Source organism: Embiotoca jacksoni, unplaced genomic scaffold (genome assembly GCF_022577435.1).
Source record: "Embiotoca jacksoni isolate LCO1_2020_lvr unplaced genomic scaffold, fEmbJac1.0.p SCAF_10, whole genome shotgun sequence".
NCBI lineage: Eukaryota > Metazoa > Chordata > Actinopteri > Embiotocidae > Embiotoca > Embiotoca jacksoni.
In genome coordinates, this window is record NW_027185230.1 from 19054684 (window position 1) to 19066682 (window position 11999).

General features: G+C 41.4%; 1 protein-coding gene across 1 annotated transcript; it reads left to right on the plus strand.

Annotated features, from left to right (window-relative positions):
* The first annotated feature begins 1334 nt into the window (after positions 1–1334).
* mtfp1 (mitochondrial fission process 1) lies at positions 1335–6837 on the plus strand. The gene is made up of 4 exons (XM_069172163.1): positions 1335–1455; positions 3621–3748; positions 4065–4297; positions 4785–6837. The coding sequence occupies exons 1-4, from the start codon at positions 1386–1388 to the stop codon at positions 4849–4851; spliced, it is 498 nt and encodes a 165-aa protein (XP_069028264.1). The 5' UTR covers positions 1335–1385; the 3' UTR covers positions 4852–6837.
* The last annotated feature ends 5162 nt before the right edge of the window (positions 6838–11999 follow it).

The following is an 11999-nucleotide window of genomic DNA, read 5'->3' on the forward strand; positions in this document are numbered from 1 at the left end:
TCTTTGTAGAACCGAGAGAGGGACTCTTTGGCTGCAGCTTCTCCAAGTCTCTGAAACTTTAATACAACATTTTACTTTCAAAATTATGAACGAGAGGTTGTCAGCAGAGATTTAGGCTTGAAAATAACTGTGGAAAATGGATCTTCTGGGCTTTAACACCTCCATGCTCTCACCTTGACAAATCTTTTCTGAAATATGATTATAATAAATCACACAAATTTAAAAAAATCTGAGGCAGACTGAAAGCATCCAATTATTATCAGGCTTAACACCTTAATAACAGCCTGTAGTGATGGAAAAAACTATTCAGCTCCTTTTCTAATGTAACATTGCAAATACAGCAATATAAAAATAGTCCATTACAACATAAAGTCCTGCACTAACAAAATCATACTTAAGTAAAATGTATTAGCAGCAAAATGTAGATAAAGTATTGAAGTTAGTTTAGTACATCTGACTATTAAAGGCTGTATGACACCATCAGATGATTAATACGAATCTATCACAGTATAAGCAGCATGTCAGTCAGTTTGAGATACTTTAACCAGTTTTATAAACAGAGAGCAGATAAATCTGACGAAAAAATACAAAAAAAATGTTCTAATTCATAAATCTGTCTTCAGTTTTGTGTTTTTACTTTTACTATTATCTTCGATTTTTGGTGAGAAATTGGATCATTTGAACATTTATTGAAATGAAACCATGTGAGAAGTTTGGAGGGAAAAAAAACAATCTCTGTTTTAAGAGCAATATTACCTCTGAAGTATAAAGTAGCATCAGATGGAAATACTCAAGAAAAGTACATATGCCTCCAAATTATACTTAAGCAAATGTACTTTGTTACTTTCAAATAGAAAAAGGAAATAGAAAGATTTTTCTTGTCATTGTATAAGTAAAAAAAAATAGAATATGAATATACAGTGAGGATAATGGACTGAGTGAGATTACACAAGAATATTGGACGTAAAATAATATTATTGCCCATAGAATGAGATTGAGGTTATTGCACAAAGGAATAATATTATTATACAATGATATTATTCCACATCGTGACAAGCTGAATGGCATTAAGTTGATTAAGTTTGTGAACGTTATCCTTGTTTATGTCTATTTCATCTCCTCTAAAGATTTAATAAAATTATACAGTTTGCTCCAAATGTTTGTGTCTTCTTTATAAAAATCACATGATAATCAGGTGTAATAGTTCAGGGTCGCCCCGTGTGGAGCTGTTTAACCCCGAGAATCCCTCATTACTGGGGAGTGCGAAATATAGGCGGGGTCTAACACGAAACCCCGCCCACGTCGGTAAGCCACGCCCCATACGCGGCTCCTTCCGAGTTTGTGGTGCAGCATCGGGGATGGAGTGAAGAGGAAGCACCGACAGCATGGAGCCGACTGAAGACAAAACGGGAAAAACAGTTGACATTTATCGCGACACGTGGGTCCGCTTCCTCGGTATGTAATCTTTAATATGTCGGAACAACAGAGACGTAAACCGGAACTGGCTTTACTCTGCTGGAGCTGCGCGCGAGCTCGCTACCAGTTAGCATAGCTAGCTAACCACTTTAAAAAAAAAAAAAAAAAAAAAAAAAGTCTATTTATAGCAGACTTGGCTGTTGAAGGACATTTTGTCTCAGCAGGACGTCCGAGACAGGGGTCAACAGTACCGTTGTTCGTGCTGAGGTTATGTAACTAGTGAACCGTGTGTCCCGGTGTCCCGGTAACCCGGTAGTCGTTGGGCGAGTTGAGGCGGTGAGTCACAACCACAAAGACATGACCCGACACAGCAGCACCGACGCTGGGGATGATATGCAGCTGGTGTCGGTGCTTTTTACCCGAAACATCTCGGCCGATGGGCCGGTGAAGATCCACCAGCAGGCCGGTGAACAGCTGCTCCTCCTCCTCCTCCTCCTCCTCCTCTGCTCCTCCTCTCCTCTCCTGCTCCTCCTCTCCCCTCCTCCTCCTCTGCTCCTCCTCTCCTCCTCCCTCTCCTCCTCCACTGCTCCTCCTCCTGTCCTCCTCCTCCTCTGCTCCTCCTCCTCCTCCTCTGCTCCTCCTTTCCTCCTCTCCTCCTCCTCCGCTGCTCCTCCTCCGCTGCTCCTCCTCTCCTCTCCTCCTCCTCCTCTCCTCCTCCTCTGCTCCTCCTCTCCTCCTCCTCCGCTGCTCCTCCTCCGCTGCTCCTCCTCCTGTCCTCCTCCTCCTCCGCTTCTCCTCCTCTGCTCCTCCTTTCCTCCTCTCCTCCTCCGCTCCTCCTCCTGTCCTCCTCCTGTCCTTTTCTCCTCCTCCTCCTCCTCCTCACTTCTCACTGGGCAGCAGTAGACAGGTGAAGACATGAGAATGTGTTAATCCCCATAAAATAATAAATCATAATCTCTGTGCTCCCAGCTGTCAGATTAGGATTATGTCCATCTCCATTCGGAGGGTGTAAACCTGAAATGTTGATCTGTTTCTGTGTTTTCGGGGTCTTTAAGTCACGTTTTTAAAGAAATCACGCTACTGAATCTGGGTCATTTTACCTAAACTCCTCTTTTGCTTGATAATCCCGTCGTTTATAGTTTAGGTCGTTACTTTATATGTCGTCTCCTTCTGCTCCTTCAACATGTTTGTTCATGTAAAAAGTGCAGACTTGGTAAACAGCGGTCTCATCATACCGACGGATTTTCTCTCCTTGCTGGAAGATAGTTTTTAATCTTTATTCCCGTTGTTATCATTACAGGAGTTTTTAAACCTCCACATGCAACTGTAGTTTTCACTTTTACAGTATGAATTAATTTACAGTAAATATATATTTTGGTGTTATTCAGATTGCTGAAGCTCCAAAAACACTCAACTCACAGGTTGCGCTCATAAATAACTTCACACGCTGAAGCTGATCTGCTGGTGTTCAGCGTTGAGGTGGAGGTGTGATTCACTCCGTCACCTCCGAACTAACGGCTGCTTCTTTAAAGCAGACAAGACGAGAAAAACAACAACGGAGCCGTTATCGCTCATAACTCCTCCTCCTGCCGTGTCGGTATGAATAATCCTGAGTCATCGAAGTGCTCCGGGAACCCGTGGAGACGGGAGCGTTTAATACCCAACAACCGCTACCGCTCGATATCGCCGGAGAAATATTTATAAACAGAGTTGATGCTTTATTAGAGACGCACGCTTCGCTGTTTCACACGACCACCGATTCATCCGCTCACGGCGTCTCCTCACGTCCTTCTTCCTCCGTCTGGCTGCAGAATTTGACTCCGCCACGCTCCGCTGCTCCGGCCGTCATTGAACCAAAGATCAACGCTCCCTGTGTGACTGCAGTTCATTTCACCGGAGGCGGAGGTGGAGGTGGAGGCGGAGGTGGAGGCGGAGGTGGAGGGGGAACAGGAACAGGCGACTTCCTCGTATGTTGTCAGATGTCAGAGATGATGTTTGGAAAGTTTCAAAGCAGATGTACTGGAATTTAATGCTAAATCCACAGATCTTGATCTGCCACTCGCAGTATTATCAGTATTATTTATGTATTATAATAAATTTGTTGCACTAACGGGTCGTTTCACAGACTTAGCATTTGATAGCAGGGCGGCTAACTAAGGCTGCGTTCAGAGGAGACTCACCTGCGTGCGTGAACCTGTTCTCAGGTTATGCCAATGAAGTCGGGGAGGCGTTTCGTGCTCTGGTGCCGGTGAGCTTTGTGTGGGGCAGCTACGCTGTGGCCAGCGTCTACGTCACCGCCGACGCTGTGGACAAAGGGAAGAAAGCAGCTGTGGTGAGAAAATACCAATTTGTTTGGCACCATCTTCATTAATAATCATATTGGTCCAATTTTCCTTATAATGTAAAATGAAAAGGGTTCAAAATAAATCTGAGCTCAGCTGAGATCAGTGTTTCAGGAAGAAGTTTGACCGGGTTTATTTTTACATACAAAACCAGAAAGCTTGTGAAGCGCTGCTTCAAATGACCAAATAGAAAACCTGTAAATTCAGGTTCCCGTTCTGAACACATTCTCAGATTATTTTGTGCCTCCATTGTGTCCGAAAGCTGTTACTTCCCCTCGTTTTCTGATCCTCCATCTGTTCCCGAAGGCCCACGGGGACAACCCGGGGAAGACGACGCGGGTAGCGGCGGCGGTGGTGGACACGTTTGTGTGGCAGGCGCTCGCCTCCGTCATGATTCCCGGCTTCACCATCAACCGTGTGTGCGCTGCGTCGCTGCACCTGCTGGGCCGAACCACCAGGTGGCCTCTGCCGGTGCGCAAGTGGACCACGACGGCTATCGGCCTCTCCACCATCCCCTTCATCATTACTCCAATAGACAGGTTGGGACGTCATGTAGTTTGCATGGATTATGTAAATTACTACTGTTGACACATGATTAGTAGCTTCAAGTGCCGTCGCTGCTGCGGATATGTCGTCACTGTTTTGTGTGAAATAAATTTGAATGGCTCAAAAAATTTGGGTCACAACCTGAATCCTGAAGCTGCACCAGGCGGAGCCTCGGCTTTAAACAGAGTTAAAGTACTTTAAACATAGTCTATCTTTTCCTGCACTATGTTTGGTTTAAAAAGAAAAAAAAAGTGTTCTTATTAGACAAATTATAATGAATTAAAATTATAATCTAATATCTGCTGACAGGATCCATCAACTAATAAATGAGACCGATTCTAGTTTCTACTCACATTTTATTGTCAGGATCTTACTGCCAATGGAAACGACGGTCACATGACAGCGCTTCTCTGGTTCAAACACAAGCCAACTTCCTCTTTTGTTTGTAATATAACAGCGTTTCCGCTCTGTTGGTTGCAGGTCGGTGGATTTCCTGCTGGATTCGAGCCTTCGGAAAGTCTACAACCACGAAGAGAAGCACAAATAAGGAGGCATCATGCAGGACAGGTAGTCTCATGCTGGGTGGACGCCGGTCCAGTCTGTGGAGACCTGTGCTGCTTCTACAAATCATGGCTTTCATGGAGATTCCACAGTTACTCAAAGATACTGATCATGAAATATTTTTTTATTGCAGAATTATGACATTTATAGACCATAATATGTTGTTACAGGGGAAATCCTGCTTTGTGAAAGATCCCCTCGGGGAATTTTAACCTCTCAGGGCAATCTGGGTAGAGATACCAAAAGATGTTAAAATGAGAATGCGACGGTCTAAAAATGTGATGACGGTGAATTTCAGCTGCGTTGGCGATGACGCGGCTCCTGTTCTCCTCCTGAGATCTTTTATGCAGAAGAAGCCTCCTCCTGAGCTGTTATCTGGCTTGCAGAGCATCATTGATGCCCAGATGTTGTACACAAATCCACACCTGCTGTGTCTATCAGCCATATTCAGTGGTTCTGTAAAGACAGACCAGAAAGCCAGTTTGTCCTTCGTATTCTTTAACTTCAAATCAATTGTTTTTCGTTCTTCTTGAAGGGTTTCTGTTACTTCGAGTAGAAAAGCGTCTTCTGATGCGCTTTTCTATTGTTGGGTTCTCCTCTATTGTTGATCATGGAAGCCGTAGAGGTTTTCACTGAGAGCATCCTTTACACAATAGTTACAACCTGTATGACTCTCTGTACAACAGTGTAAGTTATTATAGTCTGTAGATGTTAGACTCACCAGTCTGAGACATGAAATCTGTCTCAAGCTGAACAGCTGTTCGTCCTTCATGCTGAAGACTAGAAATCTTCAATTCGCTGTTAAACTGTGTGTCAACACTTCTCAAGTACTTGTGAAGTCCCGTGTGATATCTGTGCAGAAAATGGTTCGAGGGATAAACTAAAAACACAAACAGATACTGTATGTCTATGATTGCCAAGGTAAAACACTCATGCTGACCTATGCAACGGGAAAAAAAGCAAAACGAATAATATTAAAATAACGGATTGTTTTCCCACTTGAAAAAAATAAAGTATGTGGTTACAAATTTGTAAAATGTCAGAAATACAAAGGATGATAGAAAATGTAGCTCGACATCGAGATGAGCTGTCACTTTTAGACGAGAGGAACATTTTGGGAATGTTTTGTCATTGCCAACTTCTCTGTACTCCGGAGGACACATTTAGCAATAACCTTCGTTTAATGTGTTTGTTTCTCCCAGACGGGGACGTGCTCTGAGAAAAGCCCGTGAAAACTCGTAGTACACCGATGAGGTTTTACTTGCTGACACTTAATAAAGTGATTTAACCTCGTCGGTAGTATTTAACAACCAGTTTAGGTCACCAGACAGCACTCGTATGCTCAAACCTGCAGTATGTGCAAAACTTGATGTTTTCACTGACTAAAGCACACACATCACTTTTACCTCGTGTATGTATCAACAGTTTTTTACCTTAGATAGTTTGGCTTGTGATGGCAGGAAAAGTAAAAGTCTCCCCAGTGAGCCATGCCAGTGATTAATCGTGCTTAAAAGCACACTTTAACGCAGCTACCGTGATTATACCAGTACGCTTCTCCTGCTATGACATTTAAAAAGATCTGCCTTGATAAAAAATGTGTTGGTGCCTCTCGTGAAAATCTCTATATTCATATGACATTTTACACATAACTTCACTGTATTTCGATTGTTGAATGCTGCAAAACAAAAAAGACGGTTACGTTTTTTTGTGTGTTTTTTTTTTAAACATTTGTGGTGATTATGACGGTGTGTTTGAAAGTTGGATTTATGAGTCACATTTTCAGCCTTAACAAACCTCAAACTGAGTTTTGTTCAGTTTTCCGCCAGATGGTTATTTTTCAAATGTGAAAGTTACTGTTAAAAGTTAAAGCTCCATTCATTAGTGTAGAAACTCAACATTCAACAATCCTGATTCTCTGTAACTTCTGAACCTCTGAAACTAGTGAAATGAATTAAATAATGACAACAACGGTTTTGTTTCTGGTCTGTTTCATAAATTAATTTCAATACTGTACAATTACTTAAATTTTTTTTTTTTTTTTAACAAAAATATCCCCTTTTACAGTACTACTAACAAGTAATGTTTCATTTTGGTCTTTTGAAATAATGATTAACAGCTCCATTAAAAAAAAAATGTATAAAACTATTCAGAATCAGCTTTATTGGCCAGGTTTGTTCACACATCCAAAACAGACAGACATAAATAGACATATAAAACATAGATAAACATATAAAGCAAATAAACTAACACAGGGCGGCAGGGGGAGGTCGTTGCTCCTCCCTCCTCCTGCCTGAGTTTGACTGTAAACCAGGGTTTCTTGTTGTTGTATGTCAGACATCTTTCTGCACTGTGGTTTCAGGAGGCAGTAAATCTGCTCTTTGTGCCAACTGTCACCTTCAGATGAAAGAGGTGTGATTCAAGGGGCGGTTTAACCAATGAAACGGGAGCACTCAAACAGACAGCAGACCCAGTTGCAGTAATCAGACCTGATTGAGTCGGGAGAACCCAGCTGATGAAGCACATAAGAAGCAAAGGAAAGTCAACTACTGGGAGACGCAGTCATGTTTGCTCTTTTTCTTGCAGTTTTGGCCTTTGTGGCTTTTTCAAGCGGTCAGGCAGGTAAGAAAAAAACCAACCTGTTGGTTGAGGTTTGAGCAGCTGTTCTCTTGCCTTCCTTTATTGCTTCATACTTTGATATATGAACTTTTCCAGGTATTCCTCCATATGTCCAGGGCCGCTGGGAAATCACGCCTGACGACCTCCAGTACTACGACCCTGATGGACCATCTCTTGCGGCAGAGGAGAGCACGTGGCCTGAAAGTTCACCTGATCTGGTGACGGCGGCGGGCCGCTACCTGTCGATTACTCCAGAACCACCTCTCGTGCAGGAACCAGGTGGGTTGGTCGGTCACTTTTAGTGAAGCTGCCAGTTTGAGATGTCATTTTCTGACCTGCTTTTGTGTTGTTGTTGTTTTTTTTCTGATAGAGTCCAAAGACCACGTCAAAGAATCAGCATTGTGGGAAGTTGTGGTGGTAACGGCTGTCCTGCTGGTGTCTGTCGTGGGATCTCTGAGCGTGGCCTACTACCTGTGTGTCTGGAGAGGAGGCCGGATTCACTACCAGCCTCAGAAAGAAGGTCGTGTTTAGATATTAATAAAATAAGTGTTGTGTAGAAACTGCAGGACATTTGTTTTATGTCTCTGTTTTTGGACAAACATACAAGTGTTGTCTTGTATGAAGCGGTCTGAATGAAATGGATCTGATTTGTTGTCAATCTTAAATTGCTCTTTTCATTTGTGGTATTTTAGAAGCACATAGAGAGCAAAATGGGAGTGAACAGAAATGTAATACATTTATTTATAATGAAAAGCCAATCAGTACAAACTGTCCACCTTTTCTTTCGTATCAATATTTGAAAAAGCATTTTCTAACCAACAGGCCTTCGATGTGCACAAACCCTCGAGGGGAACTGTTAAACCATAATATTTCTGTACGTCTCTTTGTGACAAAATTGTCATTTTTCTATAGATCTTACAAACTAAACCTTTTCATTTGAGGCTGTGACTGATTATTTTGGACAGTTTGCAGACTTGAGGGCTGTTTCATGTTTTTAAAACCTGGATGAGGGATTAAACTGAATTTCCAGGTATCTTTGCTGAATTAAGTCTAAATTTGGTTTTGTGACAGCAGTGGCTCATAAATGACCTGCAAGCCAGACTTGATTAATCCTTCAATCAGCAGTCTCTTCGTTCACAAACTCTCTGATAAGAGTAATAAATAAAGTATATGGAAATGCATGAGCTTCGGTGAAAGTTACTGTATTGATCAGAAATGCGTTTTTAAAATGTTCTTACATGTAGGCTGTTTATGTTTCTTCCTCCGTCATCTCCATCTACTCATTTTGATAGAATAATTGAAACTCAGTTGTCAGACAAAACTGATTATTTCATATTTTAAATTGCAAATATAAAAAGAGCTGTGGATATTTCTTTAGACTGACTTGCTACACAGCAACTTGCAGTGATTATAACGTCCACTGGATGTCATCACCGTCACTGTTTTTGTCATGTTCCACCTGCCCTGCATCTATGCACACTTCTTATCAATGTGTTGCTCTGTTCATATTTTTATACTTTAATATAAAGTCTAATATGCGACATCATTTCCAAGATGATGTTTTATAAATCTAAACTCAGTCTGTCTTGGGTCTGATATGTATTAATGTACCTGACAACCTAACTTTCAAAACCATCAAGACACAATTGTGTAAATTTTGTTTAATGATTTTAAATAATCTGTGGCTAACTCCTACAAAATTATATATCTGCTAAATTTGAGAAGACTTTTTTTTTTATAAATAACATTTATTTGCTTGCCGGCGGAGAATAAACTCCTGAAACTAAATTGCTCATCGTGTAAACAATCTTCGACAGTCTCATGCTAACATGCCTAAAGGTGCCGTATGTCTTCTGAAAGTTGAATCCCAACAACGGTGATACAGCTTTTTCATTAAAAGCTTTTCCCATGAAACATTTAGAGAACCTGTATTTTCCTTTGCAGCCATCTGTCTCTCTATTACCAAATCTCTTTGCTCTTTGCAAACTGTACTTTATGTTCTTGTTGGCTGCCTTTGGCAAACATCTTCTTGTTCATAAGAATTCATCTTTTTCAGAGTTACAGCAGAAGCGGCTGGCGGCCGGTTGGCAAAACCAGTGTACTGGTAAGAGTAGAGAGTAATGTTTTAATTCAGTGTCAAGCAAGCAAGCGCAGATCAAATCCACAAACATTTATAAGTCCCCCTTGAGCAATATCAGGTGGCATTAGGGGGCCCAAGGAGACAAAAAGCTGATGAATTGAATTAATCTCCCCCGCCGTGATGGATGGGCCTGTTCACAGGGGGCTGGAAAATGGGAGCATTGTTCATCTGTCACTCCAATTGCCATGTCCCCCTATGATTTGAGCCTGGGTTGTGAAGGCCACAAGTGGCCAAAAGACCTCCCTTTCTCCTTCTCACTCGTCTCGCTATTTTCTTTCCCAGCCTTTCAATCGCTCTGATACACCCCCATAACTCACGCTAATATCCACGCAGCTCGATGCAGAAAAAAAAACAAGCCTTCACTCAGGACGAGCAAACAGAAATATCCATGAGGACGCTGCCTTGTTTTAAATGAGGCTGCAGTGTAGCTTTCCATGTTTGCATTTCCAATAGAAATTGGATTCAAAATCCTGTTACGGGTAATTAGAAATGAGTAACAGCAACCAGAACATGTAACAACATGAGTGCATGGCCACAAGCTCTTTACTTAACTGCTGTACACAGAGAGAGCAAAAGATGTGTGATCATATTACAAAAACATACACAACATTGTCATAATACAATAAAATGTAATTATTTTTCCTTTCCATTAAGTAGCATAAACATGGATTATGTCTATTATCAAAGTCCAGTAAATAGAAAAAGGTGTTGAACACAGAAGACGATGTGTCAAGCCTTCATTTCTTTCATTACGTCTTCTTTAATCCTCTTTATCTTGCTTTAACTCTGAGGTCCATATGAGAGTTAAAGCAACACTTTAAAAAGCTCACGGTTCATTTAAGCCCATTTTTATCAGTCACACAGTTAGCATGTCGCTTTGCTGTTCAACATCCTAAATGAACGAACAACAACGAACCTGTGTGACAACTTCACTCTTTTAAGTTACTCGACCTGTTTAAACTTAAACTAGTGAAGTGGTGCGGCCTCCATTGTTCCCCAACACCTGCCCCTTGAAAGGCAGCTGCCCCACGAAGGCACCGACGCTTCGAGGCGACTCAGTGGAGAAAAACAGGGCTCTGATTTCCTCACTGCTTTTGTGTTACGTGTGGATTACAAATTAGGATCTAATCAGTTAGCAGATAATATCTGCTGCCTCGCAGCAGACAATGCTGGAGGGTATGAAAATATGCAAGAGGTGAGGCAGCAGTCATGCTGAATGAAGACTGCATATTAAGTGCAGCACTGCTGAGATGTTGGTTTGGTCTAATGAAACACTGGTAATGGCAGCAGATTCAGTATATATGAGGAGGATTGTGTCTCTTTTATAAGTCATAAAGTGTCTTAATCCGTCCATGTGATGTTAAACTGGTGTATAATGTTGACCAGGGTCACCACCTGATCTGCTCACACTTACAGTTTGTTTAATATGGTAATATTCAAACATTTATTAACACCATCTAGGAGCGATTATTTGTTTGTTTTGTAAAAAAAAAATAATTAAAAAAAAATACAGGGCGTCGCAGGTTGAGTTAAATGACGTAATCATCCCGCGTCGGTTATTGATACCGGTGTGTCACGTGGGGACGCCGAGAAGTGCTTTATTTTAGCGTTTTTACAACAATATGTTGTTTCCGCGTTGTGTTTTTAACATTTAAATGTTGTTTTGAATACTTTGATCTTCACGACATGCATGCGTCCAACTTTTATTTTATTCTGTCAGCACGTGCGTTCACTTTCATTTTTCATTCAGTCATGCGCGTGCTGCAGGCCAGCCCGCCCACACCTGCAATCAACTCACCTGAGTACCTACGTCATGTTTTGTGGTTTTATGGGATGTTGCTGGTTGAAGTTCCTCCTTTCAGGTGGCTTCAAATCAGCCGGTTAACAAATATTCTGTCCCATGTGAAAGCAATAAACCTCTTTCTTATTTAGATTTAAACACTGAATCCAAATATGTTGTCAGAGTTTCTCTAACACTCATGTATTTGTTGTTGTTGTTTTGTTCCAGTGCACTGACATCACCATGGAAACTGGCGACTGTTGGTGGACACCAGAGAAGATGTTCCTGAGGTCAAACAGGTGAAAATAATACACTCTTACATTTTAGAAAGGAGTTTGTACATATGTGAAGTGTAACAACCGCCTCACTGATGAATAAGTAAAATGTACTCCGGCACTTCAAAACCTGACAAATAAATTATAAAGACAGATTCAATTTCAGTGTAAAAGGTCTTATATTGTCCACCTATTTTAATTTAAGAGACAGACATGAACTTAATGGTGGCACCAGAGTAAAAGTAAAGAATCACCAAAATCATTAGAATTCATCCTCCGGGAAATAGAAACGTCCAGAATTTGCTGTCAATCCATCAAGTCAA

What these genes read in the sequence shown, in the direction of transcription:
- mtfp1 (XM_069172163.1), top strand. Translation starts at nt 1,386, where the DNA reads ATGGAGCCGACTGAAGACAAAACGGGAAAAACAGTTGACATTTATCGC. An exon ending in CACGTGGGTCCGCTTCCTCG is followed by an intron (nt 1,456 to 3,620) that starts GTATGTAATCTT and finishes ACCTGTTCTCAG; the next exon opens with GTTATGCCAATGAAGTCGGG. An exon ending in ATCATTACTCCAATAGACAG is followed by an intron (nt 4,298 to 4,784) that starts GTTGGGACGTCA and finishes TGTTGGTTGCAG; the next exon opens with GTCGGTGGATTTCCTGCTGG.